At 38.2% G+C, this 12,500-nt stretch overlaps 1 protein-coding gene across 2 annotated transcripts in view; it reads left to right on the top strand.

Moving 5' to 3' along the window:
* The first annotated feature begins 11 nt into the window (after positions 1 to 11).
* LOC138032377 (NPC intracellular cholesterol transporter 1-like) overlaps positions 12 to 12,500 on the top strand; it is a 36,007-nt gene continuing 23,518 nt past the window's right edge. Inside the window, exons 1-4 of one of the 2 annotated variants that reach the window (XM_068880043.1) lie at positions 12 to 287; positions 1,391 to 2,674; positions 9,449 to 9,708; positions 11,692 to 12,088. In XM_068880043.1, coding sequence (XP_068736144.1) covers positions 174 to 287; positions 1,391 to 2,674; positions 9,449 to 9,708; positions 11,692 to 12,088 — 2,055 coding nt within the window. In that variant the 5' untranslated portion in view covers positions 12 to 173. The remainder of the gene's footprint in view (positions 288 to 1,390; positions 2,675 to 9,448; positions 9,709 to 11,691; positions 12,089 to 12,500) is intronic. The other variant, XM_068880044.1, reaches the window with a different exon arrangement.

Below are 12,500 nucleotides of genomic sequence, written 5' to 3'. Positions count from 1 at the left end.
CCAACCAATCAGAAGCCAGCATTCCATATGAGGGATCATCTACAACTGGGCTAAAAAACATCTAGCACTCCTGTATGCTTTTCTATTTTCTTGTGTCGGATCCTGCCGGTTGTCCCATTCATGTTCTCTTGGCTTCGACGTAAACACTGAGGGACTTATGTGACTTACATATTATGTTTTGTATATGTCGATGTTGTGGCAATTTCGCGACGAAAATGGGCGCTTCATTGTTGTTTCTTCGTTTGATCATGCTGTTATTCGTCGTGTCCGCGTTATTCGTAGCCCAGGTAAGCTTTCTTGTTCTAAAAACGGTACAAGTAGAAATCTTTAAGCTTAAAGCAGGTTCATGCCGGTTAAGGGATCACTGCATTTGATAAAATATCGTGTTCCGGGCATGTGGTTTTTAAAGGACCGGCCAGAAATGTTCATAACCTTACATCACCATATGGTCGGGTACCAAAGGTTGTTTGCAAGGCGTACATTTCCTCATTGCTGCCAAAAGCGTGCCGTTGTCAAAGCTTGTGTGCATTGCATAAGGTCGGTAGAACGGCATGCTTGCTTTAGGACAGCTCAATCTGTACTAACATCAGGCAATCAAAATAATAAGGACTCAAGTTAAGACCTGCAGGAGGTAAATAGCGTAACATCTACCGAATTGCTTCTTTTAAGGCCTGTGGCACTTTTTGTAATGTGTGTCTCCTTGCCTTGTTGACTTTGGGAAAAGGGGATCCTCGGTTTGGTTTCAAGTGGAAGAAAGTGGATCAACTCCAAGGTATAATTATGTGGGAAAGGATTGAGGCAAAAATTAATGACATACATACAAGGAAGTGGGTAAATTTTCTTGGAAGGTCTGACTTAAACAGATGCAAGTATTTGCATTAAGAGAACAATATTTTTATTTGGGAACAATTTTTTCAACTCTGAATGCAGTTCCAGTGTGGACTTAATACCTGATCTAATGAAATTGGAAGTTGTGCCCGGTGTTGTGGTATGTAAATTGAAAGTGTGTATTGACAACTGTGGTAGTTGCTTTGTTACAACTGTTTTTTTTGTTGTTGTTTCGTCACTTCAATGTACACTCTACTTTTGAGAAATTTGAAGAATCTGCACACTCCTGGAAATAGTTGGCCTGTGTCAAATAAACTTACACACAGCTATAAAAACTGAATTTATGCTAACTGGCTTAAGACGTATGAAGGTTAACTTAATACTCTTTTGAGACCCCCTCATCTTACTCTAGGCAAGGCTACTTACTGTGGCAAGGTTTCCTATTTTTACTTATGCATCCTAAATAGTGATAATAATGATTAGTATTTAGGCTGCACACTGTAGGTAAAAATAATAATTAGTATTATGCACACAGTGTCTGAGGTGTTATTTTGCATTTCAGGTCAAAAGCAAAGAGTATGCAAAATATCACAAAAAGGGGTATTGTGTCTGGTATGGCCAATGCACAAATGGAACTAAACCCAAAAACTGCTTCTACAATGGACCAGCAAAGGAGCTTAAGGATCCAGAAGGTGTACAATTATTGAACAGCATCTGCCCTGAACTACGTGGTCAACGTACTTGCTGTGACACTAAACAGCTAAAAAGTCTGGTCTCAAGCTTACAAACATTGAGACAACTAACATCTCGTTGCCCAGCTTGCTGGAACAACATGAGAAGGCTTTATTGTGAGTCAACGTGTGACAGGGATCAGTCTTTATTTTTGGACCCAACTTTGATTATTAACAATAAAACAATTTTTCAAATTAGTTACTTTGTATCGGAGAAATTCAAGCAAGGATTGTACGACTCCTGCAAAGAAGTCACCTTCCCTGGGAACAATGAAAAGGTGATGAATCTGCTTTGTGGAACACCAGCAGGAACATGTTCTCCGCAAAAGCTGCTTCATTACATGGGAGAAACCTCAAATGGGTATGCTCCATTCACTATTAAATTTCCACCAAAACTTACAACTAACCTTCACTGGATGAACAAGAAAATCCTTAAATGCAATGAATCATTTTTTGATCTTCAAAATAACAGGACAGCCAACCCATGCAGTTGTCAAGATTGCACACCTTCATGCCCTGTGCATCCTCCACCCCCACCCAAACCAAAGCCACTAAAAATTATGGGACTTGATGCTCTCTCATTTGGTCTTCTATTGGCATATTTATTATTTTTAATAATATTCATACCTAGCAGTATCATTTACTCATTTGGGAAGAATAAAAAATGTCACTCAGTTGTGGAGAATACCCAGTCAATTGAATCGTCTTATCATGCTCCATACCCTACCCCTGTCCAAGTAGACTCACGCCCTGGAGTGTGTGCACGTTTGGGAAGCAAGATGGAGTCCGCCTTGTGTTACTGGTTTACACGTTGGGGAATTTGGTGTAGCAGTCATCCGTTTGTAGTGATGGTTACCTGTTTAGTCATGGTTGGTGCTCTTGCGTGCGGTGTTATGTTCTTTACCGTGACTACAGACCCAGTGGAATTATGGTCATCGCCTAACAGTGAGGCGCGTGATGAGAAGGACATTTATGATTCCAATTTCAATCCATTCTTTCGCACGGAGCAGCTTATCATTCGTCCAAAACATCCAATTCCCACAGGTTACCACCGTTTTGGTGACGGAAAATGGATTCCATTTGGACCTATCTTTCATCTGGATTTATTAAATCAGGTAAGGTTGTTTGAACTTAGTGATGACTTTTGTTTGAAGTATTCGCAAATCATTTTATGCAGTTAGACTTTGCTGTGTATTATTATTTGTGAAGGCCAGTTTCCTTGTTGTGTGCTGTTGTCGTGTTTTGGGGTCAGCACTCAACGACTGATTCAAAGCCGCACCACATTCAAACATAATACTGCTTGTGTCTGATTTGATCTTACTCGCAAATGTTATAAACATTCTCTGTTTTCTGTGATGAAGTGAGACAAACATAACTGGCTCTCATGAAAATGAAAGTACATGTAGATCTAGAGAGGTTGGGGACATGCTTAGGTCCTGTTATAGAATTTTAAAGTGTATTAACGTAGTACGAAAGCTAAGACAGGCTCTAAGCTTTCATTGTACCAAAACTAGGATGGGGTCATAGTTTTCGTAGTACGAAAACTAAGAGCCTTTGTTGATAGTGGAAACTACGGGAAAGAAACCGAGGAAAACTTACTGCTAGTCGGAGATTTGAGCGCTGGATGTTGTCTCCCTACAAGGTTTAACTTGACAACGCCATGATTCATTCTTTCTTGTCACGTTGAGTGTTGTGTAACAGAAAAAAAAAGTGACATTCGCTGATGTTTACTTATTGGCTTGGAAAATCTAATATAGTAAATGTAGGGTCTTTTGGTTGTAACCACTAAAAATGTGATACCCTGGGGTAAATTAGGCAGCACAAAATATTTGTTATACAATTTCCAGTCTCAAAACAAGTCCAGCGCATATCATTTTGGAGTTTTTGGGTATGCATTCACAATTTAGCCGTAAGTCACGTCCGACAATGAACGAATGCCGTAGCTAGAGTATGGTATGTCTGATGGGGGGCTGAAATAGTTTTACGTGTAGGACATAGGTGATTTTCTGTTACCGGTAGTTTCTCTGCATTTGCCTTGCTCGCATGTACAAGCTTATTTCTCAGCTTAATTACATGACGACAGAAACCCATAAGGACAGATTCCAAATATTCAGTGCTAAGTACCATATTTGGAAACCCCTCGCTCCAATTAAGTTCGCGCGAGAACATTGGTGGAATTGCGTCACGGTGTTCTTGCGAACTGATTGGTTGAATGTTTCTCTCTTGTTGTTCCAAATATGGTACTTATCAAATTGAATATTCAGAAGCTGTTTTCCCAGCACACAAGGGGCCGTTACATGTTTCAACCCCTTATGGGTTTCTGACGACGAGGATATGAGAAATTGGCTATCAGGGGGTAGGGGTAAATTACTGAGTCACTGCCCTGCCCACTTCAATTAAACATTTTGATGAAATTCCTTAACCTCACGGTGTGAACAGTAGCCAGCGTTCGCTGTCAAGGTGTACTGGAACAACCACAACAATGGAAGATCATGAGTCCCGGGGAAGAGATTTCAAGGCAACCATGGACTCGCTGTTACTTCGATTGCAAGAAAGGTTTCCTGTCCTGAAAAGCAGTGTCGAACACAACACCTACCAAGAATTTGAACTATTAGTATTTTACGAGTGAAAGTGGGCAGGGCAGTGACTCTAATTCAGGCGCATTCCACAGATCGGTGATTTCCCATAGTAGAGCATTTGTGGTCAATGTTGGTGTGACTTCCGGCTAAAACAGAATGAATGCACGAATAAAAACCAGGTTTCAAGAAATGCTGACCACTGCTGTTGACCCCTTCAGTGACCACGCAGTTGACCCCCTATACAATTTACAGGGAATAATAATTATTAATGGTATATCTGTGAATAGAATTAAAATCATGTTTGGGTTGAAATAAGTTAGAAAACACCATAATTTGGATGCCAAAAGCTGCAAAAATAGAAACGAACGAAAATTTGCGTATCAATGTCTAGTTTCCAGTTTAATTTGTAACAAGATTATTAAAGTTGTTACAGTTTCTGTTATGACAAGTCTTTTTTCTGTTTATACTGATATTAAGGAGGCTTCCTACAATAAATTTAGCCTATACCATTAGACTTTAGACAGCCACAGTTCTTATATACAAGCACCTACAGCTTTGAAACTTTAACCACGTACTAGAGAAAGTTTGAAGTTTGTAAAAATGTACTTGATATGGCGTTCTAGGTTACCATGGCAACGAAACAATCAAACAGTGACGTCATGGTTTTTGATTAGCAGCAATTTTACGCTTTATTCAATCTAAACTTTTGAAATGATACACAGGGTACTAATCCTGAGGTGTTTGTCTAACATTTGACGAAGTTTGAAGAAAATCGTAAAAGACGATTTTAAGTTATTCGAGAGAGAAGTTTTTACGCTTAAAATACTCAATTTGTCGTTACTCTTACAATAACTTTCAAAAGAAGCGCTGTTTTTAATAATATAGAAGAATCGCTTGTCATATAAGTCTCTTAGAGGTTACAATACTCGTCAAAAATCTTGAAACACTTGTATCTGTTTCCCCTTCCCCAATGTTGATTTGGGTATCACTGTGGTCTCAGTGCTTCAAAACACGCGTGGCTCAACATTGGGGAGGGAGAAGGCACATTTCGGGGGGGGGGGGGGGGGGACAGTGTGAAGTAGAAATCTGAGGATTTTTCCAGAAAATTCGAGAGAAACGGTGTCTGTTTTAACGATTTGTGTCGAGTATTGTAGCTCTCCGTGAAATTTCATGATATAAACTGCTTTTGATGTCCGTTGACAAACTTCAACGGAAAGCATTATATTTTGTGGAATTTCGTGAAACTTCGTTCCCAGAACGTCTGGCGGTCTAGCTGAAAAACTGGTCGATGAATTTTTTTTAAAATCCTGTATTCTGTAATTAAGCATATTCCCAAATAACTTGGCAAGCACCAACAGAATTGAAGCTTTTTAAGCCACTGAAAAAAATTGCAAAGTTCGGTATATTCTTTGAATCTCTGCTCACGTTTCGACACTCTCTAAATGTTTACACCACTCGAGCTGGCTCTTCCACATTCCAGCATGCAAAACTGGTTTTACTAATGAGTCCCAAGTATCGCTTTGGTCACGCTCCCGTGGTAATGCGTCGTGTTGGAAGAAAAAAGTGGTTTTCCAAGGAGAAAACAAGAAGAGAAAGGCTGAGGCTTTCAAGCGCAACAATTTTCAGGCTAAACAAGTGAAAAGTGATAAGCAATAACTTTATTATAAAAGACATACGTCATTTAAAGAAGGAGTCCATAGGCCTTGTTAGGTTAAGGGAAAGCAAAGGGCTGTTGAACTATAGTAGTAAAGTAATGAAAAGACATCATAGAACGCCAAAAAAAAAATGTGCTTTAGCAGTTAAGTATTATCATAAACAAACATCGAAAATATAAAAAAAAACAATTGTGCAATATCCTGAATAAATTCTCCATTTTAAATAACTTTTCTACCTATGCTCCATGATTTTTGCTCCATTTGAGCCAAAACCAGAACCCTTCTTTCTCTGTTTTCCAACACAACGCGTTACCATGTGAGCGTGACCAAAGTGATACTTGGGACTCATTAGTGGAACCAGTTTTGCATGCTGGAATGTGGAAGAGCCTGCTCGAGTGGTGTAAACAAAGAGAGTGTAGAAACGTGAGCGGAGATTCAAAGAATATACCGAACTTTGAAATTTTTTTCAGTGTCTTAAAAAGCTTCAATTCTGTCGGCGCTTGGCAAGTTATTTGAAAATATGCTTAATTACAGAATACAGGATTTTAAAAAAAATTCATCGACTAGTTTTTCAGCTAGACTGCCAGACGTTCTGGGAACGAAGTTTGATGAAATTCCACAAAATCTAATGCTTTCTGTTGAAGTTTGTCAACAGACATCAAAAGCAGTTTATATCATGAAATTTCATGGAGAGCTACAGTACCGCTCAAAGATAAGCGAACCATCAAACGCGTTTCAAACTAGTCTTCAACGCGTTTGCGTTTTTTTTTAACGCAAACGCAAACGCGTTGACCAAAGTCATTAACTTTCCGAAGTATTTGCATCACAAAAGGTTCAATGAAGCGTTCGAAAAGTAATGTCACAAAATAAAACACAGTCTCGTTGTCTGGCTATACAAAGTTCGCGTTGCGGCCTCATAAAAACAAAAAGGTTTGTGGTTTCGGATTTTTTCACGTCCCACAGCCGTGTCATGTAAACTGAAATTACAAAATAAAATTTGAAGCGACCAAAAATGATCCTATGACAAGCGTAATGAAAATCCATGATATAACGCGCCGGCAAGCAATTGTAAACACGAGAATGCCAGCCGAAATTATGTGAATGGCTTTTCAACTGTCTTGAAGCTTTTAACAACATGAACCAAAAGCATCGGGGACAATGAATTTGTTGACATTTGGAGAGGTAGTTTGCTTCAAAAGTAAACTCATTTTAGATATACGGGAACGAATTACACATTGCACTGTTTCAACACGGAGATGAGAAAATTCGATGCGACAAGCTCAAAAGACTTTTTAGTTTCGCCGCTAAAAAGACGAAATTGCTAAGGTTCCCTAATTATTAATCGATAATAACTTCATAGTTCTATTTCTTCATTTCATGATGTAAGAATGATCTCCAATAAAAGTTGTGTTAAAATGGACTTCATTGCAAAGGCTGTTTACGTAAATGTGCGCCGGGCGGAGAAGAATAAATAATTCATTCGTTGTCACGCAACCTTTTCACCCCAAGCGCAGACGGCACGTATTATTATTTTGCTCCCTTTTGTGATAAAAGCATGAAACTTTGTAATAATCTCTGGAAGGCAAAATTAATTGACAACGCAGTAATTCAGCACCAAAGCTCACCACTTCACAAAAGATCAACAAAAAATAAGAAACCGAGATTTCAAAGTAGATAAGGCGGCTATATAAAGATGTGCAAATATTCGACTGATTACTCTCTGTAGTCAGTACCGCTCTGATCAAGTGAAAGACAGTTTGAAAGGAAACAACGCGGCGAACTAGCCATCAAAGCTTACTGAAAAACACATACAAACAATTTTCGTCTGGACTGAATATCGATCGTTGATCGATTGTTATTTGAGAGTTTTATAATGTCCGTGAATCTGTTGCTTGATAGTTGCTCGACGATTTAAACTGATTCATGCATATGCCGCTGCATGTTATATCAAGGTCGTGATGCAGTTTCGCTTAATATGTGTTCTCATTGAAACATTCTATAAAAAAACCCAATGCTCTAAGATTATTTTATTGTGTTTAGTTTTTGGGGCAGTAGAAGTATAATTTCGCTAGTGCAGCGATCGCGATCAAGCGTGTTCGTGTTATCTGATACAAGAAATTCGGAGAAACAAATCAATAACGCGGATTTCTTCTAGCCGATTAAACAAGCGCATCTTTTTTCGTTCCTGAAGATTTCTTTTCCAATTTTCCATTGATTGATAGTCAGTTGATCACACTTGTTCACTTTCCATCGCTAAAATTGCAGTCGCTTTGTGGCCGTAATTTACATACCAACTTGTAACACAATGCAAAGGTGCCAAACTTGAATAACAGAGGACAAACGCGTTGAAAAAAAACTAGTTCGCAAACGCGTTTTTTTTTTTTTTCAAACGCGTTGGCTCTTCGTTCCCAACGCGTTGTCAACGCGTTTGATGGTTCGCTTATCTTTGAGCGGTACTGTAGCTTGATACCTCTGAAAGACTTACATGACAAGCGATTCTTCTATATATTAAAAACAGCGCTTCTTTTGAAAGTTATTGTAAGAGTAACGACAAATTGAGAATTTTAGGCGTAAAAACTTCTCTCTCGAATAACTTAAAATCGGCTTTACGATTTTCCTAAAACTTCGTCAAACGTTAGACAAACACCTCAGGATTGGTACCCTGCACATCATTTCAAAGTTTAGATCGAATAAAGCGTAAAATTGCTGCTAATCAAAAACCATGATGCCACTGTTTCGTTGCCATGGTAACCTAGAACGCCATATCAACTACATTTTTACAAACTTCAAACTTCCTCTAGTACTTGGTTAAAGTTTCAAAGCTGTAGGTGCTTGCATATAAGAACTGTGGCCGTCTAAAGTCTAATGGTATAGGCTAAATTTATTGTAGGAAGCCTCCTTAAATTACGCGTCAAAGTACCAGAATAGCGTGATTTACCCCTACCCCCTGAAAGCCGATATCTCATATCCTAATTGTAACAATTAAGCTGAGAAATAAGCTTGTACATGTGAGTGAGGCAAATTCGGAGAAACTAACAAAATCATCTATGTCTTACATGTAAAACTATTTCAGTCCCCCATCAGACAAATCGTACTCTAGCTATGGCATTTGTGCATTGTCGCGCGTAACTTACATGTATGTCTAAATAATATTGTGAATGCACACCCAAAAGCTCTACAATGATCGAGATTACCCTGGGGGTATCACATTTTTAGTGGCTACAACCAAAGGGTTGACATACTGAGTTTCTCGTCATTGGAAAGACCCTATCTTATTACATTAGATTTTCCGTGCCAATACGTAAACATCGGCGAAAGTCATCGTTTTTTTTTTCCTGTCACACAACAAAAAAGAATCTATCATGGTGTTGTCAAGTTAAACCTTGTAGGGGGACAACATCCTGCGCTCAAATCTCTGACTAGCGGTAAGTTTTCCCGTTTTTTTTCCTGTAATTACCACTATTAACAAAGGGTCTTAGTTTTCGTACTCTGCTGCAAGAGGTTTTTCTCCAGGTACTTTGGTTTTCCCCAACGTTTGATTTGATTTGAGTTAGTTTGAGTTGATATCAATGTGTATGTAGAGTCCCTAGTGCTAGATGGCTTGACCATTAAATAATGTTCATTAAATTCATTATGTGCATGTATTTCTTTTTAGGCTCTTGACCTTCAGAATGAGATCACAAACATGAGGGTACCATTTGGTTCTGGTAACATCACCCTGGAAGACATCTGTTTCCAACCTCTTGCACCACAAAAACATGAATGTACCATTCAGAGCATCTTTCAGTATTTTCAGAACAATAACACAAGACTGAACAAGTGTCTTACCAGCTTGGGATACATGTGCAATAATGAGACGTTGTCCGTCGACTTCAAGGCTTATGATTTTCATGATCATGTTATTTATTGCACAAGGTAGAGAACTATTGATTTCTTGGTTTGGTTTCGGTCAGTTGTGAGTGGAACAGGGCAGGTTGTGAATTTTCATGTATAAAATTAATCTGGATTTGCATTCTTGGGATTTCAAATCCAGTAAATAGTTTTTTTGAAAAGAGTCACCACATTAAAAAATCTGGATTTAGATTTTTGAAAGGAACGCAAAATCTGCTTTAAGATTGCGAATCAGTTTTTGGATTCACCCAAAAAAAACACACTCTAAAGTTGTCAGTTTAGCTGTTACAACAGCTCTCTGATTGGTAAAAGTACAGCTGAAACAGTGCACCCTTAACATAAGGGAGATGGAACAAAATAATGTACCAATACATTCAAATTGAAGGCTCTTGAGAGTTGAGAGGAATGTGAACAACTGCTTGCTTAATGTAAGGTCATGTGAATGTGATTGTTTTTGGATGCATGAAGTGATGCCATAGATCTCGTTGATAATGGCAGCCAAATAAAATATTCTTCAGTTTTAATGCTAATAATAGGCATTTCTACCCTCGCTATGATGAGCAAATTTCAAAAGAATAATTATATTTTGTTTCAAAGTGAAGGCATTAGGTCTAATTAGAATGTGAAGGTGGTTGCCATTTATGGTAGTGGTCTATTGAGTGCTTTAAACTTGACATGCAACCTTGCAAGTGCAGTAAAAATACATTTATGCAAAAACATACCAAGTGACTATTTTCAGCCAATTTTTGCAGAAGTTTTGCTCAAAACCAGCCGAAATTTTGCAAGTTTTCTGGAAATGAACTCAAGAACATTACCTGGTTTACAAGGTAACAAATTCTGCAAATCCAAAACTAATGTACATGTCGAACATGTGTGTAAACACACTAAAATTAATACAGTGGAAGCCTTTTCATGCTGACACCTACCGTATTTACCCGTGTATAAGTCGACCTTTTATGGCCTCAAAAGAAGCTCCAAAAATCGCCCTCGACTTATACATGGGTCAAAGTTTTCGAGCCAAGTTCCAGCTAAATAATTTATTCAAAATTAACATCATAATGTGGTCTTTGGGCACAACGAACGCAGTGGACAAAAGACTTCAAAATGTATGACGAAAGACTTCAAAATGAATGTAATTAAGCAATTCCAGTTGAAATGAAAAAGAATTTGTTTTACTTTAAATGTTGAAGATACTCACAAGCACAGATATGAAATAGACACTGGAAATTTTTGTTTTCCAAAGGCAGAAAGCTCTGAAAAACATTCTTGTTTCTTCAAATAAATTATGCGATCCTTCAATGGCTTAGTAACCTGGCGCAATACCTCGTGTTTGCGTGCAAGCATGATTGTCACTCGTGTTGCCTGAAAATGCTTTGTATTGTTTGGTTTATGAGTTTTGTTTCGTTTGCCATGTGAGAAATTATAAGTCAAGCACCGCATATTTCGCGTCGTTTTTGAAGTTATTTTCAAAGATTGACTCCTGCTTCTGTGATGTTGTGCTTATCCTCTAAAGCCCTTTATCCTTGAACAACGAAACAGGTTAGTTTGAGGTTTACATGTTCGATTTTCTGAAAACTTTTTCGAAATTCAAGGGCAAAATGCCCGCACATACAACAACCGCTGAACCACAAAACTATTAAGCGCTTGAGGCCCTTAATCTTTTGTGAATCCACAGTTCCAGAAATCGAAGAATGCAAGATTAGTATCCCATGAACATTTAGCAAAGAAATTAAGAAATTTCTTTTTTTGCCATCAAAAATGGGGGGTCGACTTATACATGGGATCGACTTATACACGGGTAAATACAGTATCTTCTGATCAATATCATTTACTATGGTAATTCAAAGCTTGATATTATTATCAAGAACCAATAAAACGAAAACCCTATTTTGGTCAACACTACTGTGTCTTTTCAGTTTTTTTTTTCAAATATATCACCAGTAAATCATCTACTCTCTCTGGCAGTTAGGGCATTGGCATTCAAAATTTATTTTTTAATCTTTTCAGCTCTCCCACATCATATGATGGTCACTTGAGCATACCTTGCCTTGGTGCATATGGTGGACCGGTGGCACCAAACATTGCTCTTGGAGGATTTGACGGCTCTGCTTACAACAATGCCTCAACTTTAATCATCAGCTTTATCGTCAACAACCACAAAGACAAGAACAAACTCAAAAAAGCATTAGCGTGGGAGAAGGCCTTTGTAAACTTCATGAAAGACTATGTTAGTAATCCTAAAAATGGTAATTTGATGATCAGCTTTAATGCTGAACGATCTATCCAGGATGAATTGGAGCGTGAAAGTAAAACTGATGTGATCACTATTCTTGTCAGCTATCTGATTATGTTTCTGTACATCACAGTGGCATTGGGACAGTATACAGATTGCAGCACAATCATGGTGAGCGGCATTGAGATTTAAACTTGATCGAGACCTTTTTTCTCAAAACTTTTGCACTTACTGTGATTTTCATTATTCTGTGGTTTCTTAACTTCAAATTACCAGTGCCAAACTGTGTTTTGGCTTCCATCAATCAAATTTTGGATCATATCTGGGAAGATCAACTCCACCTTCAGAAATAGAATTGGAGGTTTTTTTTAGTTCACAGTCGAACACTATTATATATGTTTTTAGGAAATTTTCAGTAAAAAAATTTGTACAGATTTCATCGCGTTCCATCAGCGTAGATTGTACCACGGGAACCAAAGATGCTGATTGGTGGGTTATGTCACTCATCATCTGTGGTTGGCATCAGAAGTTTGATTGATGGACACCAAAATGCAGTTTGGCTGTTAGCGCTTGAAGATGAATT

Source organism: Montipora capricornis, chromosome 14, assembly GCF_036669925.1.
Source record: "Montipora capricornis isolate CH-2021 chromosome 14, ASM3666992v2, whole genome shotgun sequence".
In the NCBI taxonomy this organism is placed as follows: Eukaryota; Metazoa; Cnidaria; class Anthozoa; order Scleractinia; family Acroporidae; genus Montipora; species Montipora capricornis.
This window is presented reverse-complemented; position numbering and strand designations above follow the sequence as displayed.